Source organism: Tursiops truncatus, chromosome 6 (genome assembly GCF_011762595.2).
Source record: "Tursiops truncatus isolate mTurTru1 chromosome 6, mTurTru1.mat.Y, whole genome shotgun sequence".
NCBI classification, from domain to species: Eukaryota; Metazoa; Chordata; class Mammalia; order Artiodactyla; family Delphinidae; genus Tursiops; species Tursiops truncatus.
In genome coordinates this window covers 113,501,135-113,521,582 of record NC_047039.1, presented here as the reverse complement: position 1 = coordinate 113,521,582, position 20,448 = coordinate 113,501,135, and the positions used below count along the sequence as shown (strand labels likewise).

Genomic DNA, 20,448 nt, shown 5'->3' with positions numbered 1-20,448 from the left:
CAAGGGCCCTGCCTGCCCCTCCTGGCTCATTCTTACCCAGGAAGTGGGACTCTGGGGTCACTCCTACCCCTGCCTCCGGGGCCTTGCTGGTGGGGGTCTTCTTGCTGCAGGAGGAGAAGGGCTGGCTGTGTGTTGAGGAAGCTTGCGCTTCTGCCCTGTGAGGAAGTTGGGTGGGCCCTCCAACCCCTCGGTCACAGGCCAGAGTGGGCAGGTCACTTGACGAGGTTCCGAATGAGCGTAGCCGAGCAGCCCTGGCGCTGCGATCCTGTCTCCCAGTCGGGGGCGGGTCCCACCTTGCCGGCTGGTGGAGGGGCGGGGCCGCCAGGGCCCTCCCCCTCTGCGGCCCTGGGCTCTGTCCTCTCCTGGTGCTTGTCTACTCTCAGTGTTTGGCGTGCATTTTGAGCAGTAAAGCCTGGTAGCGGTTTGTATGGTCTCCCGCGTGGTCAGCCTGTTACCGTCTCCCTCCGGGCCACTAAGTAAGCGGTAGGGATGCCCCGACCCTACACCGGCTGAGCAGGGGCCAGCCCCGGGAGTAACTGCCACGGTATCGAGGTCCCCTATGCTGCTGGCCCTGTGCCGGCCTGCTCCCAGCATCTCAGGCAAGGATGGTGGCTTGGCTGAGCTCGCACAGCTAGGAGGGGCTGGAACCCCAAGGCCGGGGGCCCACGGCCCTTGCCTCTTCCTTCTGCCTGGCTGTGGGCAGCTTGGGGCCGTAGAGAGGTGGCCTGGGGCAGCAGGCCCTGGCGACCTTGGCTGAGAATTCGGGTCCAGCCTGGCTGCTGGGGGAGATCCCCCACCTGGAGTAAACCCCACTCCTTCCTCTCCTGGGCCGTGGCCCGATTTATTTGTATAAATAGGGTGAGCACAGCTTGAACTCGAGCGCTTCCTGTTCCAGAAGGCGGGTGGGTGTAGGAGGGAGTGTCCACGCTGGGTCCTGGCCTTTGGGGGTCCAGGACGGTCCGTGCGGTGTCCATAGGCCTCACAGGCCCAGGTTTCTGTCTTGGTCCCCAAAGCCAAGAGGCTCAATGGCCGCCAGGTGATCAGAGCAGGAGGAGGGCCGACGTCCTGTGCGGAGCCGCTCCACCGCCAGCAGCCCTGTGTGTCCTCGGCGTGGCCCTCCACGCGTGAGTGAGCACTAGGCCCGAGGTCGCCCAACAAGGCCTTGGCCCCGGGGCCATGTGGCTGCCCTCTCCGTCGGTGGGTCTGGCCGATGAGTGGGTGACACTGGGGCCACCTGAGCCAGGGCCGAGGCTGGACGGGGCGCTGCCTGCCCAGAGCTGGTGCGTGTGCCGTGCCGTGAGGCCTCTGGCCGGTCCTCCTGTGCCCTGGCTGGCGGCGGGTTGACACCGCCTCCTGGACGCGGGGTGCAGGTTTGGGGCCCCGACACGCTCCACCACCCAGTGGTTTGGCCCTCAACGGTGGGGGCCCCGCCCTAGCGTAGGAAGGACCTCCTCCCGCTGCGGAAGAAGGACTCGATCTGCTCCAGCGACCGGCCCTTGGTCTCGGGCACACAGCAGCCAGTGAAGGCCAGGTTCACGGAACACACGGCGGCAAAGAAGAAGAAAGGCGCCTGCAGGCCGAAGGCGTTCTGGGGGAGAAGAGGGGCTCCGGGTCACAGGGGAGCACTAAAGGCCCTTCGCCCCAGCACCAGCTTGTGGCCCTGCAGGCATCAGCCAGCCTGGGGGGCAGGCCTTCATCTCGTTCCCCTGCTTGGACCACCCCCGGGTTCCCCGCCGTCTCCAGCGTGAAATCCAGGTGCCTCAGCAGGGCATTCGAGTCCTTGAGGGGTGCAGGCAGCCTTCCTCTGTGCTGGGCCCAGGACTGACTTCTCCCAGCCGGAGCCCAACCTGCCCCAGACACCGGCCTCTCTCCTTGGTCCCAGTGCCCACCTCTCATTTTGAGCTGTCCCACATGCCCGCTTGCGGCAGGCCTGCCACCACAGCGTGGCTGACCTGCTCGGGGCGCCCCCAACCCTGCCCTGACCCACTGACTGCACCAGGCTAGGCCCCATCCAAGCTGTCCCCATCAGATTCTCCCACTTGGGAGCTGGGAGCTGGAACCTGGAGGTTGTGGTTGGCTTCAGGGCCTGCTGGGGGTTTGAACCAAGAGGCTGGGTGAAGGGGAAGGGGATGGGGAAGCATTCGACGGAGAGACCCAAACTGCCCACCCAGACAGAAGGCCCAGATACCCCGGAGGGTGACAGGCAGGGCAGGCGGGTGTGGCTGTCTGGACTTGGGTCCCACCCTGGCCTGGGAGGTCAGTCACCTGACTTCTCCCAACAGTTCCCTGAGCCGAGTCTGTTTGCTGAAATGCATGTTGTCACTTGACGGCCCTTGGCCTCCGCGTGAAGGGGGTGTGTGCTAAGGCTGAGGGGACACGCGGAGAAGCCTCAGCACGGCCCTCGGCACCGGCCAGAGAGGCCCCAGGTCCCCGGGGCAGAGCACTCACCACCACCAGCAGGAAGGACTTGGTGAGGGCAAAGGCGGTGAGCCAGCTGACGAGCACGCAGAGCCCCGAGGCCACGCCGCGGGCCCGCAGGGGCAGGATCTCAGACATGAGGAGCCAGGTGATGGGCCCCCAGCCCATGGCGTAGCCTGCCGGAAGCGGGGAGGGGCGGGCTCAGAGCCCATTTGTCGTGGGGGGGGGGCGGGGAAGAAGGCCTCTCGTGTCTCCCTGGAGCTGCTGAGGGACGGCTCCCCAACCTCCGGGACGGCAGTGACACCGCCCACAACACCGGCGCGTCCCCGCACCTCATACCCAAGACAGCCCTGCCCCCAGACCCCGTAGAGCACGGCCACACCTACCCATGATGAAGAGCATGGTGGCCAGCAGGGGCACCAGGGTGAGGTAGCTGGTGGGCGTGGCCAGGGGCTGCTCTGTGCCTCCCAGGGGCACACTCTCCAGGCCCATGGTGCTGTTGGGGGCCAGAGGCTTCGGACCGAAATGGACGTACAGCCCCAGCGTCAGGTTGGCAGCAAACATGCTGGCCGCTGTGGACAGACAGGTGGCCCTCGGGGGGCCGGGACCCTCTGAGCCAGCACCCCTCAGCGCCCTGTACCCCGTGTGGCCCAGTCCCCTGCAGGGCAGCCAGCTCCCACCCAGCCCACGTTTGGGCTCCCGCCACACCCAGCATGTGTGTCATCATCAGCTGACCCAGGCCCCCTGGCGCTCCCACCGCGAGGGCTGGCAAGACACGTGGCAGCTGCTGAAGGAGTGAATGAGTGCAGGTGAGCAGCCTGTGCTCACCTGAGACAAAGAGCAGAGCCTTGCGGCCGGCCAGGTCCATGGTGAGGGCGGCAATCAGCACGGACAGGAGCCGCACAGCTCCCACGATGGCTGCGTCATCCTCAGGGGGCTGCAAGGAGGAAGCCCCCGGGGCTGAGGGACCCCAGTCTGCTGTTCCTCCCCGCCCCACCGCCCCCGCCAAGGCTCTGCAGGGACCGGCCCCAGGCTCAGCTGCTTTGTGCCAGGCGGTTTCGCTGGTCACCCAGCCCGGCCCGTGGGGCCTTCGCAGGCAGGGGCGCAACTGCTGTGCCCACCACCAAGCCCAGGGCTGGCACCGGATCCAGGCATCACAACAACTTGTGGAACCACGCTGTCGCTCATCTTCAGACCTCATCTCCCTCTGAGCCCCAGGAAGGGTGGATGAAGCCATGCTGGCTTCGCAGAGGAGGAAGCTGAGGTTTGGAGGGGAGGTACTTCCTCAGTGGGTGGCAGATGCTCTGAACCTGGGGTTTGTGGCTCCCGGGGGGTCTATGCTTCTATAGAACTGGTTTTCCTGGTAATTCTACCTTATTTTAAAACATGCAAGCTTCGTTTACAAACATTCCTCTGAGAACAGGTGGTTGGCCCAGAAACAGTTAAGAGACGCTGGTGTCTGCGCGTGTGCGTGCACCCCAGACCCCGGCACAGAGCAGATGCTCCGCGGGGATGCCCTCCCCAGATCTGGGGGCAGAGCGGGTGGTGTGGGGCCGGGCTCTCACCAGCAGGACGGCAGTGCTGTCGAAGATGGACTGCAGGTAGACGAGGATGGGCGTGATGCCCGTCAGTTGCTGCAGGAAGCGCATCAGCAAGGCGATGACGATGGGGCGGTACATGTGGGGGTCCCGGGCCTCGGCCCACGACAGGTGGCTGCTCTGGAGGCAGGAGGCTGCCGCTGAGGGGGCTGTGCCCACCCCTCCGGCTGGCACCAACCTGCCCTGGGCTGCATGGGGCTGGGTAGGAGGCTCCCCTCTTCCCTCCTCCAGGGAAGATCCCCAGCACAGAGGCGACCCTGGCTCTGGGGACAGGCCCGGGGACCCCCGCGTGGACCCAGGCTCTTGGATCAGTGGGTGGGCCAAGGCAGACTCCTGCTTGTCAGTATCGCCGGGCCCCCAGGCATCCACCGCACGGCACATGCGCCCTGGGCCAGGGGCCACGACATCGCACCCCCCCACCCCTTGTTCCTAGAGGTGGGAACTGCTCTTATCCCTGTTCTCCAGGAAAAGCAACTGAGGCTTGTGATGGCCTAGTGAATGGCCACAGCCCCACAGTGCTGTAGGCGCCCACGCCTCCCACACCTGTCTCCGGACGTTGTCCTGGATCTGCTCGAACTCCCAGCGGATGTCAGCGTCAGCCCCTCGCAGCCAGGCCAGGGCCTGCAGCGCCTCCGAGTCCCTGCCCCTCGAGAGCAGGAAGCGAGGTGAGTTGGGCATGAAGCTGAGCAGCAGAATCATGACAAGCACGGGCCCCTCCCCGGCCACGGCCAGCCAGCGCCACGGCAGCAGCAGGCCTGGGCACAAGGAGCGGGTGAGGAGCTGCGGCTGCGCTGGGCCCAGAACCCCTCCCACCGGGGCCTCTGAGCAGCCTCATTTGCCCTCAGGTGTGAGTCCCCGGGCCACCTCCTACAGGAAGCCTACCCTGGTTGCTCCAGGCCTCTGCGGTCTCAATCAAGAGGGGCCACAGGGACTGCCTGGCCCCTGGCACAGGGCCCAGGTCCTTGGAGGGTCTCAAGGGCCACGGCAAGGTGATGGAGGAGTAGCCTGAGCAGCAAGGTCCTGGGGCCTCTACCGCCAAACCCCCACCCCACCTCAGCTGGCTGCACTCTGATCACTTTTCTCTATGGTCTTCCCACCTAAGACTATTTGACAGAAAACATTCTGCTGTCAAAAGACAGTTTAAAGGCTGCCAGCCCAAGAGAAGCCCTCCCTGCCCAGTTAGGGGTGGGACCTCGTGACCAGAGGGGCGCAGGGAATTGCCCGGAGGCACACAGCATGAAGGCAGCTATGCCTCTGGCCTCCCAGCATGGAATTCGTCTGGGGGCACGTTCGTTCATCCCTTCCCACCCCCGGCTGCTCAGCGGCACCCCATCACCCCCCGGCCTGCACACGGGGGAGGCGCCTAGAGCGCCTGTGGGTGATACTTGCCGAGGGCGTAGAGAGACAGTGATCCGAACACGGCCATGAGCTGGGGTGTGGCGCCCAGGGCCCCACGGACGCCTGCGGGAGCAATCTCAGACACGTACACCTGCAAGACACATCCGCCCCCACCCCGGCCTCCGCTGAGAACACAGGTGCCCGGGCCCAGCTGAGGTAGCACAGGTGGCCTGGTGAGCCGTGGGGAGCAGGGAGCGGGGGCTTCCAGCGGGGTTCTCCTCCGCATCGTGACTCACGGCGTGGTGTCCCTTGGGCCTCAGTCGCCCTGCCAAGTGGGCAGAAGCGCTCAGCTCTGACGTGGGGGCGTGAGGCTGGGAATTGGGAGGCCTGAGGGCACCTGGACTCTGGCCTCTGCTCCTTCAGGGGCCTTCGTCCCATGCCGGGCTTGCCCAGCCCCCGAGTGGGTATGTGGAATGGTGGGTATGACGAGGGGGTCCCAGGAAGGGTGCAGGGCAGGGACTTCCCTTCCCTTTCTTGTTGCGTTGCTCAATGTGGATTTTCTCTGATTGAGCAATGTGTCAGGACTCAGGACAGGAAGTTTGGGGAGTCCAGAGCTGGGGGCGGCTTGGGACTGGTGTCAGATTCCCCCCAAATTAGCTGCCCTGGTGGGGCTGAGCTGAGGCTCCCTGGCAAACACATCCCTGTTGACCAGGGGGCTCCGAGGCCAGGAGGCCTCAGCTGATGGTGAGGCAGTGAGAGGACCGGGGTGGGCAGTCCTGGCCTTACCGGGATGCAGGCGGCTGTGAGTCCCCCAGCGAAGCCCGTCAGCGTCCTCCCCAGGAGCAACATCCAGAGGCCGTGGGCGCCCGCCATGAGCGCATAGCCGGCCGCCGAGGGCACAGCCGAGAACATGATGCTCAGCTTCCGGCCCAGGAGGTCGTTGAGCACCATGGCGCTGAGGCCCCCGGCCGCCGCACCCAAGGTGAACACGGACTGCGGGGAAAGGGTGCAGGGCCCCGTCAGAGCCTAGAGACAGCTGCTTTTCCAGGCTGTCCCAGGAGCCTGGGCTGCCGGACTAGGGCCCTGGATGGTAGTGAGCCTCCCGTCTCCGGAGGGGTACAAGCAGCATGTGGACAGCTGTTTGTTAGGGATGCCACAACAGCTGTCTGCAGCGGCTCTGTCCAGCCTGATGTTTAGATGTCTAGCACTGTGATAGAGCAGGCAGGAGGACTCTGTGACGTGAAGCCCTTGGGATTTTAAGACTTGGGGGTTCTCGGATTCCCTGTCGAGTGGACCAGGTTGGATCCGGTCAGTGACCTGGGCACGGTGCTCAGCCTGTCTGAGCCTCAGTTCCTTCAGCTGCATTATGGGGACAGCGGTAGCACCCCCCTCATAGGGTTGGCCCTGGAGTAAACCGGCTCTCGTGGCAGGTGCCTAGCACAGGCCCGGCACACACTAGGTGTACAGTCTGCACTGGGTATTATCGTCTTAGCTAACGTGTTGTGGTTGTAAATCGGAGGCCGCTGAGATTGCTATTCTAGAATCTTGGGACTCCGGGGGCCTGTGCTCTTCCTACTTACACGCCCACCGTCTATCCTGGGACCCGCTGTGCCCCAGCAGTGCTTTTTCCATTAGTAGCGGATTCTCCTGCCACCCCTCCTCCAGGGAGGTGTCCTCTCTGCTACGACAGCCCAGCTCTGGGTGGGGGGATCTGGGGAGCCCTCAGCCCCACTGGGTGGAGGCCTTAAGGGACACCTCCCCACCTGCTCCTTCCCTTCTCCATCAGCTTTCACTTCCTCCTTTTATTTCACAGCCATTATCTGGCCTCACTCCACCCACCCCACCCTGGAGTGGGTGTGTGGGGGGGGCAGACCAGGGCCCTGGAGGGGGTCCCAAGGCTGACCTTTGGGGGGTTCCTAGCTTGGGACGGAGCTCAGTGCGTCCCTGCCCTGCCCCCCCTCCAGCTCAGAGCATGGCTCTTACCCCGAACCAGGATGCCTGGGTTTTGGTCAGACTCAGGTTTGGGTCCAAGGAGTGCTCCAGGGCTGGGATGACAGGGGACGTGTAGACCAGGGCATACCCGAAGCTGAAGTTGCCCAGCACAGCAGCGAAGGTAGCTAGGAACACCCTCTTGTTCTGCAGGGCCCTGGTGCGTGGGGGGTGCAGAGCAGTCAGAATCTGAGTCCCTCCTCGCCTAACTGCTGCCTGTCCTGAGCACGGTGGCTACCCGCTCAGAGCGCCGTGCTGGGGACGGCTGGGTCAAGAGCTGGTCAGGCTGGCACCTCCCAGGCCTGAGCACCAGCTCCCTTGGGAAACCCCCAGGGCATGAGGACAGCCCTTGCAGCCCACTGCTGTGGCTGAGACGCAGGTGCAGAGCACTGTTCCCGCAGAGGAGGCTCGGTGTCTGCCCCCAGCTTTGCCGTTCAAGGCTTACTGTGTGACTTTAGGCAAGCCCCTCGCCCCCTCTGGGTCTCAGTCGCCCTGTCTCTGCCAATTGGGGGCTGGGCCCTGTACTCAGGAGGACCGGCTCCTTAAATAGGACTAGTGTGTCTGGGGCAGGAGGGAACCAGATGGCCCCTTGGTGGCCACTCACCGACAGTCAGTGGAGGCCCAAGATGGGAGCCAGCTGCCCACTGGAGGATACCAGGGCCATCCCTAGCCTCCACCCGCAGACCCTATGCCTAGAGGCTCTCACCCGACCCGCGTCGTCTCCCTTGGTGACGGGGGCGGCTTCTCGGGGAAGGTGTCATAGTCCGGGCCCTCGGCTCCCAGCAGCGGCTCCTGCATGGCCGGCTTCTCCTGTCGGGGTGCGCCGCCGAGGGGCAGGGGCAGCTCCGGCCAGAGGCGCGTCCGGCCGCAGCTGCTGGGAGCATCCGGCTGAGCCCGCAGCTCCGCCCCCATGACCGCGATTGGCTGCGGGGCGGCCCTGCAGAGCGGGCGCCGGCCAATGAGGCGGCCACGAGTGGTGCGGATGCTGAGGATGCGGGGTGCGGCGCTGGGGTGGGGCGGCCGGGCTTTATCCTGTAGCCGACTCGGGTGTAGGGCGGAGGAGCCCGGACGGGGCGGCAGGGTTTTCCCTGGACGCGGCAGGCCCCTCGTGCGCCCCTGGAGGCCCCGGGGCTCGCTTAGCGGATGGGAACCCGCACGGAGGGAGCCGCTTGAAAGTCATGCAGGGCCTGGAGGCAGAGCTCTTCCCCATTCGTCTGTGTCCGCGTCTGGGTCCAAGCTGGGTACCAGCCCTGGGGCGCAGACTGCGTCCCACCCCGGGGCCCAGTTGCTATAAGCAGGAGGAAGCTGAAGCCCAGAGAGGGGCCGTGACGCGCAAAGGTCACACAGCGAACACTTGTGGAGACGAAGGCTGTGTGCTCCGCCTTGCGCTCCACGCCCTCTCTCCCTGCCACATCGCGTTTCTGAGTCACTGCTGTCCCCTTGACGCGGTGAAATCAGGTTCGCGAGTATCTGGGACAGCCGCAGCCGAAGGTGTGTGGAGTGAAGGCAGAGGGAGGAGGGCGTGGCGATTCCAGTGGGCGAGACTTGGATTTTCCCCATTTCTGATTGCAGGAGTGACTTGGGTTTGTAGCCAATCATCCAGGTAATAAGATAGCACTTAAAAATAAGAAAGAACCTGAAAATTCCCTGGAAGCCCATTCTTTTTTTTTTAATTATTTTTGGCTGCGTTGGGTCTTCGTTTCTGTGTGAGGGCTTTCTCCAATTGCGGCGAGCAGGGGCCACTCTTCATCGCGGTGTGCGGGCCTCTCACTGTCACGGCCTCGCCGGTTGTGGAGCACAGGCTCCAGACGCACAGGCTCAGTAGTTGTGGCTCACGGGCCTAGTTGCTCCGCGGCATGTGGGATCTTCCCAGACCAGGACTCGAACCCGTGTCCCTTGCATTGGCAGGCAGATTCTCAACCACTGCGCCACCAGGGAGGCGCTGGAAGCCCATTCTTAAAACAAAACACCACCGCCAGCCACAAAAAACCCAACCGACCAAACAAAAACGCAAACCACACACGCACACACCACACAACAAAAACAACAGAACGGAATTACTAGTTCCAGCTCTCCCTTTGGACTTTTTCAGATGGAGGAGGCTGAATCAGACCCTATTCTGCTGAGTGGATGTGCCACATGTATTTTACAACCGACTCTTTGTCGTTGAACATTTGGGTTATTTCCAAAGTTTAGCTCTCAAAATAGCGAAGTGTTTAAAAAAGTTATTACAGTTCTCTTTTATAATCATCAAAATGTAACCACATGTATTAGAATAGAGAAAACAGAGACGTGGGAAGGCCACATCCATTGCCAACAGCCTCACCCTGCTGGAATCTTAGTGTCTTTCCTTCCTCTCGTTTCCCCATGTGTCTGTTTTGTGTGTTTGCCCGTCGAGTGTGCATCTGATTGTGTGACCACTTCACACTGTGTTTTAAGCATTTGCTTGCCGTCAAGGGTATAGTCTGTGGACTCAGGCACACCCAATAAGTGGTGACTCTTGCTGTAATGTTGCATCGTCCTCGTGACCATATTTTGAAAATTGAGATGTAACACGTCAAAACCGAGCCGGACCCCGTGGGGCCTTCCCGGGACAGACTGCCCCCTCCGTGTCCTCCGCCTGCCTTTTGTCTGTAGGAAAACTTTATCCATAGAATAAATTTAATCAGAGAAGTGAAAAAATGCAGAAGCAAAGAAAAGCAAACAGGACAAAATAATAGTGTTTCGTCATTAAACAAAGTCAAGGACCTTTAGTTCCTCCTCAAAGGCTATGGATAACATTCTGAGTCATACCCTTTGAGCTGTTTTGCCAATACTGAAACCCCCACTCGGTGGAAAGGGTTAACTCCATGAAGACCACACTGTAGCCATGACATAAACTGCTCCATCTCCATTCCAAGAACTGGCCTGAAAGAAATGGGCACAAACCAGCCCTGGAACTGAAGATTAAACTGTGCTTAAAACAAGACACTGATGAGCCCACCGCAAGACCAATTTCAAGATGATTGTCGGAGCTGACTGTGCTGTTTCTGCATGTAGACCCTTCCCTTTGCCTGTACACCCCCGAAACCCCCCTTTAAAGGCTCTGATTGGCAGGGGAAGTTGGCTTTTGGACACACAAGTCTGCCTTCTCCCCCCGGGTTGCTGGCCTCCTGTATGAAGCAACCTCTCCTTTCCTACCAACACCTGTTTCTTGAGTATTGGCTTTCAAGCTTCGAGCAGCCAGACCTGAGCTCCGTAACATCTTAAGGGTGCAGCTCAATGAATCAAATTCTGTGCGCACCCAGGAGTCACGGCTCAGATCCAGAAAGAAGCTTCTGATCACCCCCAGAAAATCCCAAGTATTCCTTCCCAGTCACGCCCACCCTCCTGAGGTCCCGTCGCTCTGATTTCTGTCATTGTGGCTTAGATTTTCCCGCCCTTGAACCTCTTGAATGGAATCCTGCTCTTGTTTCTGGCTTTTTTTTTTTCCTTTAAAGTCAGCTTTATTGAGGGACAGTCTACACACAGTAAAATGGACCCATTTTAAGTGTGTAGACTGATGAGTGTTGGCAGCTGTATCACGCAGTGGCCCCCCAGTCAAGGCATAGAACATTTCCATCCTCCAAGAAGTATACTGGTGCCCCTTCCCGGTCAACACTCCTCCTCCATCCCTAAGACACCACTAACCATCTTTCTGTGACTGTACATTAATCTTTCCTAGAGTTTCATAGAAAGAGAACCATATATTAAGTGCTTTTTTCTGGCTTCTTTTACTCAGTACATCTATGAGGTTCATCCGTGCTGTGCTTTCTAGTGGCCTGTTCTCTTTCTGTTGCTGTGTGTGTTAAGTTCCATCCTTTGATGGGGGTTGGGTTTCACGAAGCTCGGGGCAAGCCACCCCCAAATATGCCAACGGGGCAGACTGATTATGCTGAATTAAAGTTACTTGAGAAACAGTGGAGGCAAGAAGGGCACTCTGACCCTCCTCTCTGTCGCCCTGAAAGCAGAAAATAAATCTCCCATGTGGAATATACCCTTCCTGCACCGGGAGGTAGAGAGACATCCTTATCACCAGAGATGGGGAATTCCAGGCAAGAAGGCTGTGTAACAAACTCTGCCTGGTTTCTTCGCTAATGAGCACCCAAACCTAAGTTTCTTTGTCTTGTCAGTTCTTCACAAATTTGTTGTTTCTTTGTCTAAAAAGCATAAAAGCTGCCTGCTTTGGTCATTTCTTTGGGGCCCGTATCTATGAGACCTCGGCATGTAGGAAATTCAATTTGTTTTTTTTCTCCTTCTGTTAATCTGTCTTGTGTCAATTTAACTCTCCTGGACAGGCTATTTTCAGTTTTGGGCTAAAAGAATAAAGCTGGTATGACTCTCCTTGTTCATAATCCTGTCTTGCCGGCTTTTTAAGGTTCTTGAGTGGACGAACCTGGATTTGCTCATGAATCTTCTGTCATGGGCATTAAGGTTATCGCACACCTTTTTGCTTTTAAAATTAGCAGTGTGCTGAACATCTTTGCCCTTAAGGGATAATTTCCTTCAGCAAAGATCATTTCTGTGGTCCTCAGGCCTCTGAACCCTCCTATCTTCTCTCCTGCCCACTCTCATCTGGGTCAGCCCCAGATGGGCTGCTCTGGAACCTGGCCTCTGGGGGTGGGGTGGGACTATCCCCCCCTCCCTCCCACCCGGCGCCTGGCACAGCATGGGCACACATCCAATGCCAGGAGACCCCTTGCTGGCTTGAATTTAGAGCCTGCCCTTCTTCCTTAGCCTCCCCCAGGTCCCATGCGGAAGCTAAGCGGCAGCAGGAAGCCCAGGTCTGGGAGTTGAGGAACCTGTTTCTGCTGGGCCCGGGAAAGCCCTGGACACACCCACGCGGGGGCTGGGGCCCTCACTTCCCCGCCTCGCAGCTCCGGCCACTCCTTGGGGGAAGCCCCAGAGGGGGTGGCTGCTTTAGCGGAAAGAGCCCCTAGTTGATCCATCCAGGCTGCCACTCACTGGTGTCTGTCCCTGGGGAGTCTGGCAGCTCCGGGGCAGCCCTCTTCCAGGACATGGGAGCCCAATGGCTGGAAGGTAAATGTCCTGAGAACTGCCGGGGTTGGGGTTGGGAAGGGGCTGGGCAGAGGCCACTCCCTGTCTCCTGGACCTTGCTGGCTGGTCTAGGGCATTGGAGCTTAAGTGACCTAGTCCACACTCTGTCCCTGTACGGAAGAGGAGCCCGAGAATAGGGTCTCAGGCTGCCAGGACCCTCCCTGCCAAGCTCTGGGGCTTCTCGGGAGCCACTTCCTTTACTGAGCCTCCTTTTTCTCATCTGTAAGATGGATGTAACCTGGTGCCCACTTCCTTAGCTGCCGTGTGGGCAGAGAGCAGCTGGTAGCCTTGATACAAATCCTCCCGCAGTTCTAGTCCTTCCAGACGAGGATGCTGGCTTTCAACTGCCCCAGAAACTAGCCTAGCTGCATTCCAGACCCCGTGGCGCAGGGGGAAAGGTCCTGACTTCCAGCCCCTGTCATCTCAAGGGAGAAGGTGAGGAGGTTGGAGGGAACGCCAGCGGCCCAGGGGCTGTCTCATCTGGTCCTTATCCTCCCAGGGTGGTCTTTGGCATCTCCATTTCACAGAGGAAAAAATCAAGGCTCAGGGAGTCACTGCCCAGAGTCACCTCTGGGGCACCTCTTGGCCCCTGGCTCCTGCTGTGTCTGGGGGGCTTCCCGAGGGAGAGGGATGGGACAGGCGGTGGGTGGGTGGTGGGCCCTTCCCAAACGGAGTCCTGTCCCTCACCTCCGTCTCACAGATGGGCCAGCCAGGGCCCCCCGGTGAGAAGGTCTCTGACACCCAGCTGTCTGGTGCAACCGCCACCCCCCACCATGCGGCGGCTGATGCCATCCCTGGCCCCGAGGACTCGGACCTGGTGCCCTCCCTGACCCTGGCTGCGGCTCTGGTTCTGTTGTTCCTCTTGTTCTCGGCCTGGCTGGTATGGGACAGGGCCCTCCGAGGTTTTTGCTAAGGTGGGCTCCCAAGCAGCGGGTGTGGGTATCCCTGGGGCGGGAGTGGCACCGGCCCCCCCAGCCACACCCTGGGCCAAATCCTGTGGCCAGCCGCTCAGCCCTCGCCCGTGGCAGCCCCAGTGGGACCCCAGGAGGCCCCCAACTCCCTCCCACTGGAGGGCAGGAACCCCGATGAGCCCTGGAGTCTGCAGCAGAAAGTCGCTGCTGGAGCCCCATGTCTGGGGACGGTCACAGAAGGTGGGCTAAGGGCCTGGGGCAGCCGAGAGTGCCCAGGCAGATGGGCCTCAAAACCGTCCCGTCCTGGCTGGCTGCGGGGTGTGGCGGGGTCCCCATCCTTGTACCGCCATCCTGAGTGTTGCAAATAAAGCCAGGTGACCTCTGGGTATTGGTGGAATGAATCAGAACGAGTCGGGGGACGAGAGCTCCAGCCCAGGCTCTGCCCATGCTGGGCCGTGTGATGGTGGACAAGGCCCTTCTCCATTCCAAACCTCGGTTTCCCAGTCATCAAATGATGGCAATACCTACTTCGGGGCATCGTTGGGAGGGCCCCCCAGTAGGCAGGCATTCTGTGGTCACCTCCGCAGCACACAGTCTCCCTTTGTGTCCGTCCCTCTTCCTCCTCCTGGTACCCAGAAAACCCTTGGAGGAAGCCCCGCACCCTCCCCAGGGCTGAGGCCAGTCAGAGACGGGATGCGCTGGTCTTGGCCGCCACCTGGTGGCTGAAGTCAGAACTACACCATCCCTTTGGCGTTCCCTTCAGGGCAGAGGAAGTGAAGGTGTTTGTTTTATTTTTTAAATTTTGAGATTGTGGATAAGCACAAATCGGATTACGTGGAGAAAACTTCTTTTACCATTTGCTATTTATCTTCTTTCCCTCTATTTCCGTATCTATAATCTCCTTACCAAAAAAGCATCAGGCCGAAGGCGGAGGGGGTGGGGGAGGGGGTGGTCTGCCCAGGGTCACCGGAGCCTTCCTGCCCCGCAGTGGCCCCTTCTTGGACCTTGACAAAGGAAGATGTGCTTTTCTGAGGCTGGGAGGGTCGTGGAGATCTTCAGGTCAGGGCTGGAGGCCCCAGGATCCTCCAGGATGCACTGGACAAATGCTTATCAAGAGCCCTCCCGAGGGGATATCCTCTGTCCTCCGGGGAGCAGGGAAGGGAGGAGAAGCCCCTCCGGGCCTCGCCCGAGGCCTCAGCCTTGCTCACTGCCCGACACGGGGTGAGGGCAGATGTGTGCGGCCCCTTGTTTGTATCTTTGTCCAGCGCCCAAGAAAATGCGTGTGGCTTCCGTCGCGGTTCCAACAGCCCCTCACTGCATCCGGCCCAGCCCCTGTGGTTCTCCCAGGCTGCCGAGCCCCCTCTGTAGCGCTTGAGGCCAGCACGGGCATCTGTGTGAAGCTGGTCCAGGAAAGAATTGCACCGGCGAGGGAAATATCGTTCTGTGTAATTCAGTGACCTGTTTTATAAACACTGTGGTCCCATTTGGGGTTTTTCCTGCCCTGTCTCCCCCCTCTTCCAGGGGTGCCGGGGCAGCCAGAGGCCTGAGCTTAGGAAAGTCTGGGCTTTCGGTGGGCTGGACGTCGCCAAGGGTGACAGGATGGGCTGGGCCTGGGGTGGGCAAGCCAGAGAGGGTCCTGGCGTGGGGCTGGCAGCCTGCTCCTTGAGCCCATCGGCAGCGAGTGGCTGGGAGCCAGCAGCTCGTGTGCGAGTGTGTATGTGTGTTGGTGCGTATGTGTACATGCATGCCTGCACGCACACATGTGTGCCCACGTGCTACAAACACGTGCACCGCGTGTGTACTTGCACACAACGCACATGCACGTGTGGCCATCTCCGTACACGCGCCTGTGTGTATGCGTGTGCCCCCGTGTGCCCCCGTGTGCCGGGGTGTGTGTGCGACTCTACGTACACCGTGAACATTTGTATTTGCATGCGTGCATGTACGTGTGTGTATACACGCCGTTGTATGTGCGTGCACGTGTGTGTATACATGCAGTTGTTGTGTGTGCACGTGTGTGCACGTGTGTTTCATCCACGTGCCCTCCCTGTAGGAGCCTGGCGATGGAGTGGAGCTGGCCTCTTTCCTCCCAGCCTGGGCACGGGCTCCTGGGTGTTTACAAGTCAGGGTTCAAGTGGCCCCGGGGGTAGGGAGGCTTCTCCTTTGGGGAAAGAGGTTTTCCCATCGTTTCCTCCCTTTCCGGCTCTGCCCAGCTGTGCGGCCTTGGAAGAGTCCCGCTGCCCAAGCCATTTCCTCATCAGTCTGCGGTGGGGTGGGGCCACACTGCCACCTCTACTCCTTTCTGCCTCCTTCCTAAAAGGGCCCCAGTTGTGTTTGGGGGGGCAACGTGCTTACCAACACACAGGTCCTCCAGACGCCCTGCAGCTGGGTGCCCACGTGAGTCCGTTCTGGCCAAGGGTGTAGACAGGAGTGTCCAGGGAGGACCGCCTTCCTGATGAGCGAGGCTTTGGGTCCTACCCGCTTCTTCCTGCCTGGAGTTCAGTCATGTTGCCTGGTGAGGCAGCAGCACTCTTGCACCCGGGAGGTGGGAGCCCAGGCTGGGACGGTGGGCAGGGATGAAGCGGGAGCTCGATCTCTGGTGATGTGGGGCCTGGACGCCTTGTTGTGAGAGCTGGTTTTCTGTGTGTTGCAGCCTCGCGCACTCCTAACTGATACAGGCCATCAACCCCCTTCTCACCTGGGGATTAAGTGGCCTGGAGCCTGAAGTGGGGGGGCTCGTGGGTGCGCTTCAGAGCTAGGCATCCTCACCCCTCGGCCCTGAGAGGGCCACTGGGGACTAGTCCTCAGGGGCATCCAGGTGCCTCTTGGGAGGAGAAGGACGAGGAGACAAGGACAGCCCGGCCTAACTTCCCAGTGGGAGGCGGGCACCCCCAGGGCCCTCGTCCGAGACCAAGTGCAGCCTTGGCACCATGGGGCCTGCTCCCGCCCTGTGTCCTCCGCAAGGTGATGGTTAAAGAGACGGGAATGAGGTGACAGGTGGAAGCCCCCTCCCCCTCCCAAGGAGAAGGGACCGGCACAGACAGCAGGTGGACAGGTGGGCAGAGGGAGGGCATAGCCAGCCTTCTTTATTCTGTACGCGGGCCTCTCACTGTTGTGGCCTCTCCCGTTGCGGAGCAACAGGCTCCGGACATGCAGGCTCAGCGGCCATGGCTCACGGGCCCAGCCGCTCCGTGGCATGTGGGATCCTCCCGGACCAGGGCACGAACCCGTGTCCCCTGCATTGGCAGGCGGACTCTCAACCACTGCGCCACCAGGGAAGCCCCGCCAGCCTTCTTTAGGATGTGGGGCAGCCGGTGCCGAGAGCCCAGCCCTGGCTGGACCCCTCTGGTCTCCTTCTCACCAAAGACCTGGCCAGACTCCCCCCGGCAGACACTTCTGGGGACCTTCTCGGGGTCTCGGCCACGCACGCCACATGTACAGGTGGGTCCTGCTTGGGACACACAAAGGCAACGGAAAAAGGGCAGGGTGAGGCTCACCAGTCAGTCCCCGTGCCGGCCGTCAGCCCCTCCTTGGGTCCCGTGATGTGGGCTGGGGTCTGATCTGACGGGGTGAAGTGGGTTCCTCCCCGCTCTGGCCTCTGTGCCGGGAAGGGTCAGACCCAGGTCCCCCCGCCCCGGGCAGATGCGCAGTGACCCTGGTTCTAACCACGCTGGGGTTCACACCCCTCCCCTGCTGCCGCGACTGGCCAGGCCTGCAGGGGGTGGGGCTGGGGGTGAGCTCCGCCCGGCCAGCCTGGCGTTTCTGCCTTTTAACCGCCTTGGCCAACACCCTCTCCCGGGACTCAGCCAACTATTTCTGGGCCGCTAAGCGGCACAGCAGCTACTTCTCTCGCTCAAGTATGACATTACATTTTTTCGGATGGCTGGACCGAAAACCGGGAACTTGTTCCGGAAGTTCCCGGTTTGCAGCGTGTAAGCGACAGCCTCGCTCTGTCCTGGCCGCTCCCCCGCGTCCCTCCAGCGTCCCTCCACCCCCCCCCCGTCCCCACTGTCTGGGCCGCCAGGCAGCGGTGGCAGCAGGGTCAGGCTCAGAGCCCACACAGAGGCCCCCGGGCTGCAGGTGGCCCAGGAAACCTCTCCCCGGTTATTTCTGGCCCCTGTGCTGGCCCGTGGACTCCTGCCAAAAGCAATTACTGAATTTTCATCTTGTTTTGCTGACGGCTTAGAATACGTCAAAAGTGTTCTGCTGGGAGACCCGAGGGCGCTTTGGGGTGGGGCTGGGTGCTTGAGAGTCCAGCAGGGGCCTGGTCCCCCCAGGACTAGACCTTTGGGGTTCCGGCGAGTCGGGGAGGACGGGGGCCAGTGAGGGCGGTTTATTAGGCTGTTGTCTGATGGTGCTTCTGGAGCACAGTCTGTGTGCAGACACTGAGAATCGCCCCTCTCCTTGCGGCGCGGGGGGATTCCTCTCTTCCGAGGCTCAGAGCTGTTCTGAGACCCGGCGACGTCCCTGTCCTGGGAGATGGCTGAGGGGGAACTCTGCCCCCTGTCTGTGGGCCGTGGGCTCACCCCGTTCTGTGGTGGGCAGGGCTGGGGGCTGGGGGGCAATAGGAACAGGCAGGGTCTGCGCCCAGGGGTCTCCCCCTCCCCCGGGGCTGTGCTCAGAGCCACTGACAACAGGCCAGGAGGACAGACCAGGCCTGGCCATCTCCTTTCAAGTGTCCCCGTTGTGCGGCCGTGGGATCTGCACCCAGGCCCTTCGACTCCAGCACCTCTGCCGGGAGCAGCACGCCATCCGGGGAAGGACCTTGGGCCGCCTGATGGGCAGGCTGGACTCTGCCGGGTGGGCTTCGTCCAGGGCCCAGGCCACTCTCCACTTCCTCCCCCGCCCTCGGGAATGTCCACTGGCCACAGGCAGAGATCGGCTGGAAGGCGGTCGGTCGGGGCCGCAGCCCCAGCCCTGGGGGCCTCCTAATCCTGGTCTGGGGGGAGATGGGGGTGGGGGCCCCTGCCTGGGGGGCGGGGGGGAGCCCCAACCTCTCTGCCGGTCTCAGTGTCCACCACAGGGGTTTCCAGAAGGGAGTGTGGAGATGGGAGTCTCCAGGGAGAGGAACTCGGGCTGGGAGTTGAGCCGTGTCTGGGGATGTGAGCACCCCGACCTCTTGGGACCTGGGTTCTTTGCGCACCTCGGATGGTACCCCGCCGGGGGGTGAGAGCTCCCTGCCCTGTGTGGAGATGGTGCCCGACCCCGTTTTCCCACCAGCCCTTCTTCTCAGGGTGCACAACACTCGCTGCCCCGGGAGGGAGGCCAGGAGGCCGAGCCCATTCTACATGCACAGGTGTGTGGACACACACGCACATATATGTACGCACGTGTGTGTGTGTGTGTATGTGCTTTAACAAAGTGCCCCCCGTCCTGCTGGACGGGCTGGCCTGGCCCCTGAGCTTTGTTACAGGTCCACACTGTCCTCAAATGCTGCTTGGTGCCCAGCTCCTGGCCGGGCAGTGGGATCGGACCGGCCCTGCCCCGAGGGGGCTCCGGGTCTAGTGGGGTGAGACAGAAGCTTGGCTGGAGGGCGTACAGGAAAGGGCTCCAGGCCCGGCCTGGAGTGGGGACCACGCAGGCTTCCTGGTACCGGCGGAGGGCACCTGGTGGGACCGGCCAGCGTGGGGGGGCTCTGGGGAGGGGGCGGTGGTTCCGAGGCCCCAGGGTGGGAAGCGGCTTGGTACTGGGTGGCTGGGGGCTGCAGTCAGCCTGTGGGGAGGGGGCAGCCTTGGACACTTGGGGCTGGCCTGGGTGTGGGGCGACCCTCGTAGATGCCACGTGTGTGCCGTGTGTGCCTCTTATGTCCCCGTGTCTCCCCAGACTGGGCCTGGCTTCCAGCTGTCTGTAGCCCTGGATTGGCCCCATGTGTTTGGAATTATGGTTGCAATTTCAGGGGAAGAAGCAGATGGGGTGCCTGTCCTCAGCCGTCCCCGACCTTTGAAGGCTTCGTCTCAGAATGCGCAGAATGTCTGTCCGGGGAGCGCAGCCCAGAGAAAGTCCGTGACCCTGGAGGCCAGTGGAGGCCAGGGTCTCAGGGGCTGTCCGTGGTGGAAAAACTGAGGCTCCGGAGCTCTCAGATTAGCTCCCCAAGGAAAGGGCTCGTCTCAGAAGCCTGCCTGTCTTTCGCTTTGTCACAGCTCGAGAGAGGCATGGACATATATACACTACCAGACGTAAGGTAGATAGCTAGTGGGAAGCAGCCGCATAGCACAGGGAGATCAGCTCGGTGCTTTGTGACCGCCTGGAGGGGTGGGATAGGGAGGGTGGGAGGGAGGGAGATGCAAGAGGGAAGAGATATGGGAACATATGTATATGTATAGCTGATTCACTTTGTTATAAACAGAAACTAACACACCATTGTAAAGCAATTATACCCCAATAAAGATGTTAAAAAAAAAAAAGAAGCCTGCCTGGCTCATTCTCGCCAGAACAGCAGGATTTGCGTTCTCGGGCCTGAAGGATGGAGACCAGGGCCCTGCGGTCCTTAAAGGGACTGGCTGGCAGGTCTGGATGCAGTGGAGGGTTTGGACATTCTGGGAGCAGCGTAGGGGCAAGGGGCCGCTGGCTGTCTGGGTCGGACCCCCCTCTCTCTGGAACATTCCCCAGGGGCAGCCCTGGCTGTGGGCGGGTTTGAGAGTGGGCTGAACGGCCCCAGGATCCTGGCCAGGCCTGGGCCTCCCTAGGCCTTTCCTGTGTCCACCAGGCGGGCGGCCTACGTGCTTGAGTGCTTCCCCGCCCCTCCTGGATGGAGGTCTGGCCCCGCCCACCAAGGCAGGAGACTCAGATGAGCTGCAGTTCCCTGGTGGTCTGGGCACATCCTCTGTTGCCCCTTGACCCTCTCACTGCCTGTGGACATGATGCTTTTCTGGGTCCAGTGCATCCTCAGGACGCCGCCCTGGGTCCTGAGCACACAGGTTCCCCTCCGCCTGGACTCTCCTGGGGCAACCATCTTGTGACACTTGTACTGTCTACTGGACGGGACTTGCCAAGTGAGAAGCTCCCCAGTGCAAGGGCTGGTGTGCGTGTGCGTGCAGCCCCAGAACCCCACGGCTGGGGACCCTGAGCCTGGGCCCCCGTGGCTGCTGGGCTCTGCGCTCCATCTGAGGGTGAGGCTG

At 61.3% G+C, this 20,448-nt stretch overlaps 1 protein-coding gene and 1 long non-coding RNA gene across 5 annotated transcripts; one reads left to right on the top strand and one right to left on the bottom strand.

Annotated features, from left to right (window-relative positions):
- Positions 1–1,225: 1,225 nt before the first annotated feature.
- On the bottom strand, positions 1,226–8,234 carry SLC2A6 (solute carrier family 2 member 6). Of its 2 annotated transcripts, XM_033859019.2 has the most exons (10): positions 8,050–8,234; positions 7,338–7,500; positions 6,141–6,347; positions 5,406–5,505; positions 4,560–4,771; positions 3,984–4,136; positions 3,247–3,355; positions 2,805–2,990; positions 2,449–2,594; positions 1,226–1,588 (listed from the first exon to the last, which is right to left on the bottom strand). In XM_033859019.2, the coding sequence occupies exons 1-10, from the start codon at positions 8,139–8,141 to the stop codon at positions 1,433–1,435; spliced, it is 1,524 nt and encodes a 507-aa protein (XP_033714910.1). In that variant the 5' UTR covers positions 8,142–8,234; the 3' UTR covers positions 1,226–1,432. The 2 variants fall into 2 exon arrangements, with proteins under 2 accessions (XP_033714910.1, XP_073662887.1); XM_073806786.1 differs by lacking the exon at positions 7,338–7,500 and having other exon boundaries at positions 8,050–8,189.
- On the top strand, positions 2,978–18,286 carry LOC109550338 (uncharacterized). 3 transcript variants are annotated; one of them, XR_012332763.1, is made up of 5 exons: positions 2,978–3,227; positions 3,515–4,681; positions 9,436–12,401; positions 12,729–12,854; positions 13,120–18,286. It is a non-coding gene; the product is annotated as an uncharacterized lncRNA (long non-coding RNA). The 3 variants fall into 3 exon arrangements; XR_004527191.2 differs by having other exon boundaries at positions 2,978–3,682; positions 4,482–4,681; XR_002176840.3 differs by lacking the exon at positions 2,978–3,227 and having other exon boundaries at positions 4,128–4,681; positions 12,647–12,854.
- Positions 18,287–20,448: the final 2,162 nt, after the last annotated feature.

Coding starts and splice junctions, on each gene's coding strand:
- SLC2A6 (XM_033859019.2), bottom strand. CDS start 8,141: ATGCAGGAGCCGCTGCTGGGAGCCGAGGGCCCGGACTATGACACCTTC. Junction 7,501..8,049: donor AGGGAGACGACGCGGGTCGG/GTGAGAGCCTCT, acceptor CCCACGCACCAG/GGCCCTGCAGAACAAGAGGG. Junction 3,356..3,983: donor ACAGCACTGCCGTCCTGCTG/GTGAGAGCCCGG, acceptor TCCTCCTTGCAG/CCCCCTGAGGATGACGCAGC.